The sequence below is a fragment of the Pinus tabuliformis genome, chromosome 6 (assembly GCF_031772625.1).
Source record: "Pinus tabuliformis cultivar Carrire ecotype Pingquan chromosome 6, CPIR1, whole genome shotgun sequence".
Classification (NCBI taxonomy): Eukaryota; Viridiplantae; Streptophyta; class Pinopsida; order Pinales; family Pinaceae; genus Pinus; species Pinus tabuliformis.
Genome location: NC_142292.1, coordinates 124,100,318 through 124,116,395, shown reverse-complemented (window position 1 = coordinate 124,116,395; position 16,078 = coordinate 124,100,318). Strand labels below are relative to the sequence as shown.

The 16,078-nt window shown below is 40.2% G+C and overlaps 1 protein-coding gene across 2 annotated transcripts in view; it reads right to left on the bottom strand.

Annotated features, from left to right (window-relative positions):
- Positions 1-2,251: 2,251 nt before the first annotated feature.
- The window catches only part of LOC149257653 (pyruvate kinase 2, cytosolic-like), a 94,327-nt gene continuing 80,500 nt past the window's right edge, over positions 2,252-16,078 (bottom strand). Inside the window, exon 7 of one of the 2 annotated variants that reach the window (XM_089414510.1) lies at positions 2,252-2,430. In XM_089414510.1, the coding sequence (XP_089270636.1) occupies positions 2,356-2,430 (75 nt within the window). In that variant the 3' untranslated portion in view covers positions 2,252-2,355. Of the gene's footprint in view, positions 2,431-2,928; positions 3,575-16,078 lie in introns of those variants that run through there. The other variant, XM_089414507.1, reaches the window with a different exon arrangement.

Below are 16,078 nucleotides of genomic sequence, written 5' to 3'. Positions count from 1 at the left end.
ATAGCTAACATTTCAAAGTTACGAATAAGAAAGTTCTTCTTCAACCATTCTATCTATAGCTTTCCATTGATTCTTGATACATGTAATTTTAATGTAATTTCTAAAAAAAAACCATACTCTTCATTTTCAAAAGAAAAATAACAGATTCTTTAACCAAAATCCACTCTACTAGCATTTCATTAGTCACTAACAACTTGATAAGCGTGATATTTCTGAATTCTATTCATCATACATGAGTCAAACGCCCACAATCCTTTCATAATTCCTTTTATGTAATTATTTTAGGTAAACATCTATACCAACACTCTTTAGGCTTCGTGACATTAAAACTTTATTACGAACAATAGCTTTTATGATTGTGAATTAAAAAATCTACCCTATCTGTATATGGGTTGGCCTCTCTCCAAACCAATACCATTACCATTATTTTGATTATCTCAACCTTGCATTCTAAAACTAAAACAACTTACAATCTAAAACGAGATAAAATTCAACCTGAAATGCCCAGTTCACCCTCGCACACAATTTCTCAAATATATTATTTCCTAAGTTTACAAACTTGAGGAGGTATAAATAATAATTCAACATTATTTTAATAATTCAAAACATTTCTTCATTGGTCGGCTTTTTATTTTAATCTGCCTGACATCTTTGGTGGACTCTTGAGTGGTGCAGGGGTATTTCTTTAACCTGATATCTGTGGCTAAATTGATGTAGGTGTATTCTCTCTAGAATCTTCTGACCTACATTTATATAACCAGTGACCACAAACTTGGAGATCCGATTCAATTTAAGAGACACTTCAATCCTGTGTTCTTCCAACGAGGCAACACAAGTTACAATGTTGAAAACCAACCCTGCTGCTTATCTTCAATGTTACCAACTTGTAATATATGGTACAGGGGTTTTCTTTCCTCTAATCCTTCAAACTGAATTGCTGGCAATAACCACAATTCCATGTCACGATCAACCAACTAACCACACTGTTCAACGACCTCTGCAAATCGCAGTCTTCTAAAACCTGTATGAATCTCTAGTCTCAATTCCAGCACCTTTAACCTTCAATCCTCGAACGCTTCAATCTAGCCTCAACGTAAGAGATCAATCCCATACAAAGTGAGGGAAGGTATATCACAGGTCGATGACCATTCCTTGAACACCGTGTAAATAATAGAACGCACAGGTCAAAACAATTCAATAGGTTCGGCATTCTTAATAACCTGCGATTAAGAGGTTTGTGTTTGAGTTCCATTCAAGGAGTATCCTCAAAACATACAGGCTGCGGCCAAAGAATTAGATTTTCGTTCATTTCTCGAGTACAATCTCAATCTGGGTTCGATTCTTTTCCTGAGAGTACAAATGCCCTTTTATAAGTCGAAAACAGAGCTTATTCCCTTAGTAGAGGGACCCCAGATTGAGACTTTAGATACGATGTCAACAATCCAAACACCATGTGAAATAGATAAATTTTGTATTTTGATATTGCATCAGATGTCCATATCATAAACTATATTCTATGTTGATCTTCCAATATGTTCATAATTAAAATTTAACAAATTATCTAATTATGTTCTAGAGATTAGAAACTAATTGCAGTTGTGGAATAACAATAAAAATATTTGTGAAATCATTGTTTTTAGTTTTTTAGTTCCTTGTAATTTTAAATACCAAAGTCTTTTCATATAATTCTTTCTACAGACATTTATTTTAACAATGATGATTATCCTACTCAAAAATACATGAAAACTTTCTCCCTTTGGTGATGTAAAAGAGGAGAGCAAGCATTCACAAGGTTCATTCAATTATATCTCCCATTAACACCTTTCAAGCCTAAATTTTTAAAAACAGCTTGTGTTAGAATACTCTAAACTTGAGCACAGAAAAGGTCAGAGACCATGATCAACCATTCTAGCTTTCAAGTTATCCTACCCAACAGATGTATATTTACTTGAATTTACTTACGTAATTTCACAACATTCTGATATTGTAGACACAACCCGAAAATATTAAGTTGCTTTGGATATCCCTCTAGTTCTATTAGCACACTAGATTTTAGTTCTATTAGCACGCTAGATTTGTTCTGCTTAAAATGTTGAAAAGTGAATACATGTAGAACTCAGGTGGAATAGGACACCAGATACCAGTAAATAGAGTAATCTGGCTATTAACACAGTGAGGTTTGCTACAATGCAGCCTTAAATTCTTTTCTTTGAAGTCCCAATTTATTTCTCACCTGGGACATGATTGTGGCTTATTAACAAAGATTAGAGAGTAGGGAACAGCATTGAAAAAGCAACTACTGTGGTGTCAGTTACTGCCGAGAACAGACCTGGACATGTGCAGTCAACTATTCGCTCAACTTTTCCATTTTACACAGGATGCACCAGGCTTTGTTGAAGAGCAAAAAGAACAAAGAACCCATCCAAAATCCTAAAATAAAGAAAGAAATGAATAGTGTACATATAAAACTCTCAAAGCATTGTGAATATAACTTCTCCATCATTTCCGACCCACTTATATTGTATCATAGCCTTTCCAGACTTCAAATTACGAGTTAAAGAGTTACTTTTAGGGTTTAAAATATCAGGAATACAGATTTCAGAGTACCACAAGCAAATTTCATTCCATCAATGGAAAAATACGAGTTATTCTTATGAACTGTAGTCTAATAACTCAAAAGCTGTTGAGCCAAAGGCCATGAAGAAAATCTTGTAAGATTTCCAACCTCAGAATGGCAGATTGTTACAAAGGGATTTTGTCAACCCGTAAAATGTTTCAGATGCTGCTATTTAAAAAAAAACAACGAAATATCTCTCCACGGCCCCACACTTCTGAGAACATCTTTGCTCATCAGTGTAAGATGTTTGGAAAGCCAAATTTTAATAAATAAAGATAGCACTACTTTAGAATACAATAGAACACTCCAGATTTTACGAAAACCCAATCTATTAACTGGTCAATTTCAATTTCTCGGATTACACCATAATTGTTCATTTTTCACAAAATTATACCATTTATTCGTGTATTTTGGTTCACAACCAATACTTCATAAATTATGGATCTAACTTGATATGTCCAGGATTTCATCTGTCTTCATCTAAAACAAATTAATCTAGGTAAATATTATTTCAGGATTTCACTACTACAGGCTCCTGAATAAAATCCATATGAAATCAAATCATGTGTATTAGAAAAAGATCTAATACAGCACTTGTTTCATTAAACTTGCGAAGCTGTGTACCATGCTGAATTTGGCTTATTTTTGGTTGATCTCATAAGGATAAACTTTGCTGATGAATTTTAAATGCAAATTAAAACCTCTTCAAAATTCACTGTTCATGCATAACTATGCACATTTGGCATATACCTAGGGAAATGTTGTACACAAGTCTAAAATCTGCCAACTGCCTTCTGTATTGTCCTAATCTTCAAGCTCAAGTATCTTAACAACAGCCGAGTCCCCTATCTTTTGGCATACAACAATTCGATCATGAGGCTTAATCAACCCTACTGTTTTACCATGATCCAATGCAATCTTCAATACAGACTCATTTGTTGCATTAATTGATTCAGCCTGCAATATGATGAGTTGAAAGAAAGTTAAAGCTTCTCCATCCTTGATCCCACCGAAATTTAGACGTGTAAAGCAAAATAGCTTATTGCACAAAAAGTTAAAAACCAGTAGTTCTAACTTCTCAAAGTAATCCACAACAAAAATGAACTTTAACAAATAGTAATATAACAAGCAGCATAAGCTTAAAACAGAATTTATTTAGAGCAACCTTCTAAATTAGATGATCCGGATTGAAACATTATATTGTTTGTCATCCATCTTGATGCTTTTAGAGTGGAAAAAGTGGAGGAATTACCTCATGGGACCGCTTTCACCATTGGGACCCAGTTTGGCAACTTTCCAGGAGCCTTTTGAGGCATAAAATGACATTTTTTGGGGGTAAATTTTGCCGCTTTAGTGTCGCACCTTTTCATGTTATTCTACACACAAAGACCTTTCCAATGGCGCAAGAATCACATCAATCGGAATCCATATGTGAAAGATATGCCACTCAGAACTTGACCTTCATGTTTTCACCACCATAGTTCGAGAGGATGCCACATCAGACCCCATTATTCATGGAAAGGGGGCTAGCCACGTGATTATGATGTGTTGATTTGGGGGAGCATCAAATGTGCTCTAGCCACGAAATTTGGTGGAGAGGTCGGGGCACATGAGATCTCCAATACCTAGAGAGGGTTTGTGCAGATTTTAAATAGATAAGGGGATATTAAAATAATTAATATTTTTAATGGAGTCCCTAAGTCTAAACTTAGGGAAAATAAAATATGAATGTGTATTAATATGAATTTGAGTTAGAATGGTCCAAAAGACATGGATCAAGCTAAATCTAATTTTCGCTGTTGATTAGGGACTTAATCTCGACTGTTGAGATGTCAACAGTGAAAGTAGAAGAGGAGGCTTGAAGGTCACTCGGAGAGTACATCAGAGTGATCAGTCATTCTATTATTTAGAGTGGGGTTTGCTGAGAGAGATAGAATCAGTGATTGGGAGAGCAGCTGAGGGGCATTGAGTACAGAGAAACAGAGAAGCAGAGATAGTGTCGGGATAGCAGTAGAGCAGCCAGTGCTCATGCAGGGCCACGCAGAAGCAGCTAAGTGTTGCGCAGAGCACTAGAGGGGCTAGCGTAGCTAACGCAGGGCCTCCTGGGGCTGACGCAGGCCAAGATAGGTTGACGCAGTGCCAGCGCTGGGCTAGGAGAGGTTGACACAGTCTAGATTGGGCAGACACTGGGGTTTCTGGGGCAGATTGGTGCTGAATAGCTGCCGAAAGGATTATCTGGGGTTTCAGCCAATAGATTTATCAGAAATCGAGAGATATTACCGCTAAGGAAATTCTCTATTGGGTAGGCCAGTTTTGGCACCCAGATTGTACTCTGATATTGCTTAATAAGAAAACCCTCAGATTGCATTACCGGTTTTCCCACATTAGGTTTTTCCGGGGACATTAGTCCAAAAATAATGGTGTCATGTGGTGTGTTTGTTCTTGTTTCTTTTAGTTGCTAATCTGTAATATGTTGAGCATGCACTAGTGTTTATTTTCCGTATTTACATTGTAAATAACTTGTTAAGGAAGATAACAAGTAGGTAGGAATAAATAAGATAAAGTGCATGGAGGGTTTCTAATTAAATAAACTTAGAAACTTCAACATAGTATTAGAGTGTGATTGCAGATCACAAGAGGACTAAAAAACATTAGTCGAGCGGAGCAATAGCAGCAGAGAACAACTGCCTCTTGGTGACATAAGCTATTTCTAGCAGCACAGAAGCCAAGGAGTGTGACACAGAGCTAGCCAGGGTCATGCAGAGGAAGCTGGAAGCTGCGCAAAGCCTTAGAGTGGCCAGCTTTGCTGACGTAGAGGGTCAGAGGGCTGATGCAAGGCTTCCCAGGGCTGACGTAGACCCATCTAGGGTGACGTAGGGCCAGCGTGATGCAAAGAGGGGCTGACGTAGTTCACAGGGTGGCAGTTTTTGGGGTCTAGAATGCTACAGAAATATTGCAGAGTGGAGCTGGTGAGGTACTGTAATCAGAACAGTACCTGACAGAGCAATGCCAGAGGAGTTGTTACCAAGGGTTTCTAGTCGAGGAACCCGAATCAGCAGTGCAGGTGCACCAGACGATCAAAGTAGGGGGCATCTCGACAAGCGGCAGAAGGATTTCCAGGAGGGAAATCAAGACTCGGAGGAAGTCCAGAAGAGATCTTCCAGACGGGAAGTAGAGGCTCAGAGGAGTCAAACAGAGAACTTCCACGAGGGAAATAGAGGAGCATCATGGCACTACAACGGGTAAGAGACTAGGATAGACTGGACGGAGCATCGAACTTCATAGTCTGGAAGGCCAGAATCTTATCAGTGCTTGACAGGAATCGTGTCAAGAACTTCGCCTTGAATGTAATAGTTGTCCCAGTCAACCCCAATGATAATGATAGGTATGAAGAGGCGATGTCGAGGGCCAAGTGCATTATCCTTGACGGGGTCAAGGATCATGTGGTACCACATATAGCCGAGAAGGAAACAACATTTGAGATGTGGGAGGCTCTCAAGAAGCTGTATCAGCATACTTTTGTGCAAAGAAGAATGCTGCTCGAGAACTAGATGAGGTCGTATTAGATGAAGAAGGGTCAATTGATTGACACCTTCCTCGGAGGACTAAATGAGATCTGAAACCAGTTGACTGCTATAGGAGCAACATCGGATCAGAAGCTTATGGTGAGGACAACCCTAAATGTTGTCTCAGAAGATTGGAAAGTATTTGTCTAGAGTATCCTAAATAGAGGGACTCTCCCACCTTGGGACGAGATGTGGGCAACTCTTTGCCAGAAAGAGATCAGACGACAGTCGAAGACAGGTAGCAGCAGTAAAGGGATCAAGGTCAAGCAGGAGGAGGAGGATGTGGCCCTAGCTTCTGAGGGGAAACAGGAAAAGAGGAAGAAGAAAGATCTCTCCAAGATCAAGTGCTTCCACTGTGGGGATCTAGGTCACTATGTGACCCAGTGTCCAAGGAAGAAGAGTAAGGGAGAGTCTTCCGAGACTAAGGCAGCGCCAGCACAGGCAGAGAAGCAAGTTTTGACAGACGATGATTGTGCCATGAGTGCATTTGCACCACTTGAGCGGAAGTGGGGAGACATCGAGCTGTAGTTAGGAGGACTACAGGCAATGAGGGGCAGGATCCTTGAGGTACCCTGCTTCTTGGATTAGAGCTTGCTACGAGATCCCTGACGAGGAGTAGCAGGACTGGCTGAGTGGGTAGAAACGAATGCAGATGGAGCAGCAGAGAAAGCTACAGTGCAGGAGTCCCGAGACAGTGCAGAGCTAGTAGACTGCAGCAGTGCGAGAGGCACAAGAGTGTTGCACCAGTGCAGGAAGGCACAAAGAGGTGTGCAACGATGCGAGATGTAGGGAGTTGTTGCAGCAGCGTAGAGGTTAGAGAGCGAGCACTTGTCAGCGGCAGAGGGAGCTTTAGAATCAGTGGGTGTCTCCAGCCCAACAGGGAGGTTAGTTGGGAGATTAGTGACTTACTTCTCAGTAACTAAGTTGCAGTGCAACAGTGGGCAGCACAATGCAGCGCGATGAGAGGAGGTGCAATGCGGATGCAGTGCTGGGAGAAAGGACCAGCAGCAGCACAGATGCAGAGGGAGTTGTCGTATAGATGCATCAGTGGTAGTGCAGAACCATGGGCAATAGTACAGGATGCAGCAGTGCAGAGGATGTTGGGCAAGAAGGCCTAGCATCAACACGGGTACCGATGCCGGATGATCTGAGTAATACTCAGTGAGGAGTATTGCTAGAGCACAATCCTCGCTAAGAGGGACTCTTGATTTGGGGTAGCATTGGATGTGCTCTAGCCACGAAATTTGGTGGAGGTCGGGGCACATGAGATCTCCAATACCCAGAAAGGGTTTGGGCATATTCTAAACAGATCAAGGAATATTAAAATAATTAATATTTTTAATGCAGTCCCTAAGTCTAAACTTAGGGAAAATAAAATATTAATGTGTATTAATATGAATCTGTGTTAGAATGGTCCAAAAGACATGGATCAACCCAGATCTAATCTTGGTCATTGATTAGGGACTTAATCTCGATTGTTGAAATGTCAATAGGAAAAGTATAAGAGGAGGCTTGAGGGTCACTTGGAGAGTGCATCAGAGTGATCAATCATTCTATTCTCTAGAGCGGGGTTTGCTAAGAGAGATAGAATCAGTGATTGGGAGAGCAGCTGAGGGGCATTGAGTATAGAGAAATAGAGAGGCAGAGATAGTGTCGGGATAGCAGCGAATGCTCACACAGGGCCACACAGAGGTAGGTAAGTGTTGCATAGAGCGCCAGAGGGGCCAGCGTCGCTGGCGCAGAGGCTTAGAGAGCAGACGCAGGGCGTCCTGGGGTTGACGCAGGCCAAGATAGGCTGATGCAGTGCCAGGGCTAGGCTAGGAGAGGTTAACACAGTCTAGATTGGGCAGATGTTGGGGTTTCTGGGGCAGATTGGTGCTGAGTAACTGTCGGAAGGATTATTCGAGGTTTCAGCTAGTAGATTTCCCAGAAACCGAGAGGTATTACTGCTAAGGAAATTCTTTGTTGGGTAGGCCCGTTTTGGCACCCAGATTGTACTCTGATATTGCTTAATAAGAGAACCCTCAGATAGCTGCACTGGTTTTCTCACATTGGGTTTTTCTGGGGACATTAGTCCAAAAATAATGGTGTCATGTGGTGTGTTTGTTCTTGTTTCTTTTAATTGTTGATCTGTAATATGTTGAGCATGCACTAGTGTTTATTTTCAGTGTTTACATTGTAAATAACTTGTTAAGGAAGATAACAAGTAGGTAGGAATAAATAAGATGAAGTGCATGGAGGGTTTCTAACTAAGTAAACTTAGAAACTTCAACATGATGTGCAAGACTCTAGAAGAGTCTATATTGTAACTCTTGTTAAGAGTTGAGGTAGTCTATCGGGTTGTGTTATAACCAGGCCACTAGGAGGAAAAAATATTCCATTTTTTCGAGTGCATTTGTTCCATAACTGAGTAAAAATAGTTGAGAGAGATAGGAGGTAGAGCACATAGAGAGGATTTGTGCACTATAGCAGCCCACGGGCCACAAGCCATACTTATTTGTACTTGCAGCCATATTTCCATTCAGAGAAAGAGAGTAGAGCAGCCTCACCTTCCAGCTGGATTTTTTTCTCCTGAAAGGGTTTCCCAGAGCATATCTTGTGTCAAATGTGTGTGTGAGCTTTTGTTTTGTCGTTCTCTATTTTCTGAATAATTATCGTTCACATGCATACTATTAACAGTAAAATCTACAGATCTAGAAATCTAAGAACACTGTAATAGTGTAGAATTTTAGATTTTAAATATAATTTTATTAGCTTTGTTGTGACGAATTGTCCAGTGGAATATCCATGGCAGTTTACGGATCATTAGAATTGGAAAATAATCTACTTAAATTTTACTTATTTAATAACATTTGAATACAATCTATTGTTGAAAATGTAGAGTGAAGGTCTTCTGGCTTGTGCCTTAGCTAGTGAAGACCACAAGTTTGTCTTTCTCTAGCATGAGTACGAGTTCATGAGATAGACTTCAGTTATGTTGATTTTATTTCCAATTTATTAAAATAGTCATCAAGATTACATGTGTAGTGTTGGAGCTTCAAGTATGTGGAGTCTTCTTCAGTTTGACTATAGGACAAGGGGGCAGTTACAAGTTCAGTTAGAACGAGTTAGTCTTCACTTTTGATTGGAGAGAGGACGAGTAGAACTCTTAGTTAACGCACAATCAGAACTCGAACTTCTAAATTGAACAGGGCCTCCTTACATGCTCAAGGTCTATAAAGAGAAGGACGAATGCACAGGATCAATCAATTCTTTGATTGTGGAGAGTGCAAAATTGAGCATCAATTGTGCACATGGATTCAGGAGATTGTGCATTAGGAAATTGGGCCTCTTGTGCTCTAGAAAATAGGGCCACAAGTGCACTAAGAAATAGGAGCCTTGTGCACTAGGGAACAGGAAAAGTGCGCAAGGAAATAGAAGGGGATCATGATTTGCAGGCAAGGTCAAGGCTATTCAGCAGGGAAGAATTGTGTGCAGAATCGAGATCAAGCAGTGGTCAAGGCAGGCTGCGATCAATTATAGAAGATGAGATTAGTGAGAACAAATGTGTTATCAGAAACAAATTGCTTTGTAATAGATCAAATTGCTCAAGAACAATCAATAAATACCACAACAAAGAAAGCAGGTTTTCCCATTTGGGTTTCCTAGGTAAATCAAGTGGGTCAATTTGTGTGCATGTTTTTTATCTCTGGTGTTTTTTGCTGCTTATAAATTGTTAAGAAACTCTGTATCGTGGTGAAAGTAAATTTGGTTTCAGTTTTCAGTTGCCTTGTTTTTAGTAATTCATCTAAGTAGTTGCAGTGTTTCAAGAAAATTTGACATCTATAATCAGATTTTCTCTTCACAAACCATTCTTGATGATGGACCACATTGGCATGTTGAAAACATCAAGATAAAAATGAATGCACTCTATCCAGGATTCTATAAACGTGAATATTGCCTGTTAAAGAATACATCTCGAATTTCTCAAAAATCTGTGCTTAGAATTGAACATATCACATGTTTCAGGAGAGAAATATTGGCGTAGAAGTTTTTTGGATTAAGTACTTGCAGTGATATTCATAAATTCTGTTTTAGACTGTGAAACAGGACTTTTGTCTTTATATGTTGCATACAAAACCTACAATGGAGAATCAAAATGCAAGAAAACATACTTGAGTAATGGTAATTCAAACAGAAAATTAAGGGATTACTTAATGCAATGATCAGTATCACTACTCCAAAACTCTTATGAGGTACAGACATTTGGACAGGAAAAAGGTATATTCAAAATTCATAGACAAGAGTATGACCTTGACCAGACAAAGGCAGCCCAAGTCTAAGCTATAAGTTTGTACCATTAATGTCCTAAGATCAATTTTGACAACCCTAATGTCTTATTTCTAATTGATGTACGTTACTGTTACTCCTGGCTATGTCCCCTTACCCTCGGGCATTTATTACTCTAATTTGGGAAAAGAATTAAACTATTTGTTTCCCTGTTCTATAAATATGAAAGCACACTTCATGTATTCTTCAGGTTGAGCATATATTTAACACAGTCACAACACACACTGAAACACAGCATGTTTCTGTGAGTACACTAGGAGAGCATAACTCCACTTGGACAGCTTTGTTGCGAACGAGAGGCACAATGACAAATAGATTCTGCATTGCAAGTGTTGATGATAGTCGCATCAGACAGGTATTTCCACACAGGTCTAAGTGTCTAGATATGTGGACATGGAAGACGCCCAAAAGGACTCTTAACCTTAGCAATTACTTTAATTAAATGAATTATTAAGAAATTAACTTTATAAGAACAACTGAGTTAAAGTTTAAACTAATGAAATGCAAAGGTTATTTGGGCTAGTGAATTAAATGAATCTCAACCATTGATCTCAAATGGTGTTGAGATCTACTCTCAACTGTCAATCATTCCAGAGATTAGGGTTGTGGATTCGGTCAATAACTCAAACTTATAAAAGAAACACTAGGCTAAGGGAGAAGATACATCTAATGAGCACAAGATAGTGAGATCTCAGTGATTGGATGGACAATGATGTTCAAGTGTGCAGGGTGCCAGAGGATAAATGCAAGAGAGTTATTTCTGCAGCAAGAGATCTTTCCCAACAGGACCATACAGCAAAGTTTTGCAGATCAACAAGGAGCAGTCACAAACTCACAGTTTTGAGGTTGTACTCAGCTAGAGACAGCCACATGTGCCGCATGGAGGATTCCATACATTCACACATGTTAGAGGAGGGCCACATGTTCCATGCAGAAGCGCAGGTTGTGTTGGATATTGGGTAGCTCGGAAGGTATTTTCGAGTGGTGAAAACACACCAAAAGTTAGTTGGTTGGGTAACTTATCCAAGTGGTTGGGTTTTGGACCCAAAGTTATGGGCTTCAGACCCAAGTTAATTACTTGTTTAATCTAATTTGTTGTTGAATGGTAAAATAAGGCTTTCTTGATGGGCAAGGAAAACCCCCCAAAATCACTCACACAAAAGTATAAATAAGAGGCCAAAGGAGAGGCCTAAACACACACGTGTGAAGGACTACAATGTGTGGAGAAAGCTAAGACAATGTGATCTAGCCGCAGCAAGAAGAGAGCTGCAGCCTAAGGAGAAGGAGATCAGCCTCAGGAAGCCAAGTTTTTGGAGTGTTTTGTCTCCACAAAAGGCCGATTTGACCATTCTTGAGAAGGTCGAGCTCTATGTTTTGTTGGAGGTCCATCCATGTTGTTGTTTGTGCTTTGGGAGATCTGAGCCCTAGAAGAGAGTTGGACGGACCCCTGTGTAAGCTATCTACCACAGGAAAAGACAAATCCAAGATATTTGACTCTAAGTGAAGGTTTTGTGACCTAGATTAGGGTATGATCTATGCTGCTAAGGTGGAAAAAGGGCCTAGCCGTAGGTCCAAGGCAATTTTGTGCTAGGAGCACAACAGACTAGGGCTGGCCACAGGCTGGCCGAGCCCTAAAAGCAGGGTCGAGGAGCTGTAAAGCCTAAACAGACCTTGACAAAGTTGATTGATGGCAGGCCAAGTCTACTAGGAGGAAGAACAAGGTTGAATGTGAGGGTTGAGGTGTGGCCAAGGTTGACAACAGCGAAGGCCTATAGCTGGAGGTCTGAAGTTGCAAGTATCAGATGGTTTGTTCAGTGTGTGAAAGGGTAGCTGAGGGCGACAAGGGTTTTCCACAAGCTGCCTCAACCCAAGGAAAAGAAGTTGTAAGGTAAGCAAAGCAGGTCGAGGGCCTGAGAAGTCTAAGAAGGGTGACCATGGGGATAAAATGACCCATGAAGGTGATCCAAGAGCAATAGGACTGCCTAGGCAACAATCTTAGGGCGAGATTGAGGGCTTTGAGGATTGCTGAAGCAGTTAATTATGAAGTCTATTAGGTAAAGGAAGACCTAACAACATGATATTTAGAGTCGTTACAATATAGAAGGGGCTGGAGGAGAAGTTCCTCTTTGAGCAACAAACAATGATCAAAAGGAGTTGATCACTATGTGAATATTGGAGGCAAAGGGCAACCAAAAGCAGTGGACAAGATGACTAAAATGACTGAGGACAAAGGACTGCCATTAGCAAGTAAGTACATCAGACAAGTATTTCCACACAAGTCTAAGTGTCTAGACATGTGGAAGTCACTCAAAGGACTCTTAACCTTAGCAATTACTTTAATTAAAGGAATTATTAAGTAATTGACTTTATAAGACAAACTGAGTTAAAGTTTAAACTAATGAAACACAAAGGTTATTTGGACTTGTGAATTAGATGAATCTCAACCATTGATCTCAAATGGTTTTGAGATCTAATCTCAAGCGTCAATCACTCTAGATTAGGGTTGTGGATTCTATCAGTAACTCAAATGTATAAAAGAAACACTAGGCTAAGGGAGAAGATACATCTAATGAGCACAATATGATGAGATAGTGAGATCTCAGTGATTGGATGGAGAAGGATGTTCATCCAAGTATGCAGGGTGCCAGAGGATAAGTGCAAGAGAGTTATTTCTGCAGCAAGAGATCTTTCCCAACAGGACCATACTGCAGAGTTTTGCAGATCAGCAAGGAGCAGTCACAAACTCCGAGTTTTGAGGTTGTACTCAGCTAGAGACAACCACATGTGCCACACAGAGGGTTCCATACAGCCACACATGTTGCAGGAGGGCCGCATGTGTCATGCAGAAGAGCAGGTCGTGTTGGAAATTAGGTAGCTTAGAGGGCATTTCTGAGTGGTGAAAACCCACAAAAAGTTAGTTGGTTGGGTAAGTTATCCAAGTGGTTGGGCTTTTGACCCAAAGTTATGGGCTTCAGACCGAAGTTAATTAATTGTTTAATCTAATTTGTTGTCGAGTAGTAAAATAGGGGTTTCTTGATGGACAAGGAAAACCCCCAAAATCACTCACACAAAGGTATAAATAAGAGGCAAATGGAGAGGCCTAAACACACACTTGTGAAGGACTACAATGTGTGGATAAAGCTACAACAATGTGATCTAGCTGCAACAACGAGAGAGCCGTGGCCTAAGGAGAAGGAGATCAACCACAGAGAGCTGAGTTTTTGGAGTGTTTTGTCTCCAAGAAAGGTTGAGTGGACCATCCTTGAGAAGGTCGAGCACTGTGTTTTGTTGGATGTCCATCAGTGTTACTATTTGTGCTTTGTGAGGTAGATCCAAGCCCTAAAAGAGGGCTAGACAGACCCCTGTGTAAGCTACCTACCACAAGAAAAGACAAATCTGAGATATCTAAGTTTGTGCGAGGGTTTTGGGACTTGGATTAGGGTTTGATTTGTGTTGTTGAGGTGGAAAGAGGGTTTTTCCACAGGTCTAAGGCAATTTTGTACTAGGGCCACAAGCAGTGTTCCACGGGGACGCGTCCCCCAGGGTGGGGTGCGCGCACCCCTCGCACCCCACGCACCCGGGACGAGGAGACTCTCGGGGGTGCGTTTCCCCACGTCCCCCTTTTGGGGAGACTCGGGGAGACGCAAGGGGGTGCGTTTCCCCAATGTGGGAGACTCGACTCCCCGAAAGGGGTACTTCTGGGCGTCCCCCCCGAAAATGGGGTTCTTCTGGGCGTCCCCCGAAAATGGGGTTCTTTTGGGCGTCCCCCCTTCATTTTTGTCTAATTACCCTTTATAAACCAAAAAAAAATTAAAATTAATTTATGAAAAAAACATAAAAAATAAAAATAAACTAAATTAACAATTACAAATAAAAAATTACATGAACAAGTTAGGGTTAACTCCACTTTTCAAGTTTTCATTATGCCGCCATTCATTATGCTCTTACCTCAACGCATTTTTTTCTTCCATCTACTCTCACTGCGCCCACGAGAGCTTCAGCGCATCCTCACTCTTCTCCACGCAGCAGCTTGCTGTTAGCACTTAGCAGTCGTTGCCCAACAGGTGTTGGCAAAACAGAATTAGATAAGGCTCTTGCATCCTATTTATTTAATACTGATGAAGCTCTAGTGAGGATTGACATGAGTGAATACATGGAGAAGCATGCAGTTTCAAGGCTGATTGGAGCACCACCAGGGTATGTGGGTTATGAAGAAGGGGGACAGTTGACTGAGTCTATACGTAGAAGGCCTTATGCAGTTCTTCTGTTTGATGAAATTGAGAAGGCACATACAGATGCCTTCAATATTCTACTTCAGATTTTAGATGACGGAAGGGTCACTGATTCTCAGGGTCGAACTGTAAGCTTCACCAACACTGTCATTATTATGACTTCAAACATTGGTTCTCAGTACATTCTAAGTATGCTTGATGATGAACCTGGCTCAAAAGAGCAACTGTATGAGAGAATGAAGAACAGGGTTATGGAAGTGGCTCAAACGACATTCCGCCCTGAGTTCATGAATCGCATTGATGAGTATATTGTTTTCCAACCTCTAGACCGTGAACAAATTAAGAGCATTGTAAGATTACAGGTATGTGGTTCATCTATCGTCATTCTTTTAGTGAAAACCAAAGCAAAATAGCGGAGGTTGGTCAGATATATTAGAAGTTAATTTATTTATAACTTTTTGATTTAATCATAAAGAAACAACTGTTTGGAATATATGTTAGTTTCAGTTATTATTTTGGTTTTCAATGTAAATTATAGAATGATGTAAATTATAGAATGATGATTGATGAATGATAATTGATATGGATCAATGTACATTGTATTTGAATATTTGAATTTCATATTGAATTTTATTATTGAATCTTATCGTATTGAATCTTGATGAATTAGCATTATTGAACAATGAATATGAACATGAAAATTTCAAAATTATATACATATATATAAATTTATAATATATATAATTAAAAATTATATTATATATACCTCGACGTCTCCCCGTCTCCCCTAAATTTCCCTAAAATTTCAGGGTTCTCCCACACGTCCCCTTTGTGCGTCTCCCCACACCCGCGTCTCCTCGTCCCGGAGACTTGGTGGAACATTGGCCACAAGAGACTAGGGTTGGCCGCAGGTTGCCCTATGTTGATTTGGGGTAGCATCGGATGTGCTCTAGCCATGAAAATTGATGGAGAGGCTAAATCACATGAGATCTCCAAGACCCAGAAATGGTTTGGGCAGATTCTAACCGGTTTCGGAGATATTAAAATAATTAATATTTTTAATGGAGTTCTTAAGTCTAAACTTAGGAAAAATAAATATTAATGGGTATTAATATAAAAATGGGTTAGAAGGTTCCAAAAGTCATGGATCAAGCCAAATCTCATCTTAGCTATTAATTAGAGATTTAATCTCGGTCGTTGAAGGACAAACGAGAAAAGTATAAGAGAGGGCTTGAGGGTTAGTTGGAGGATACACCGAAGTGATCAGTTATTCTATTCTCTAGAGCGGGGTTTGCTAAAAGAGATAGAATCAATTGTCAACAACGAGGGGCAGT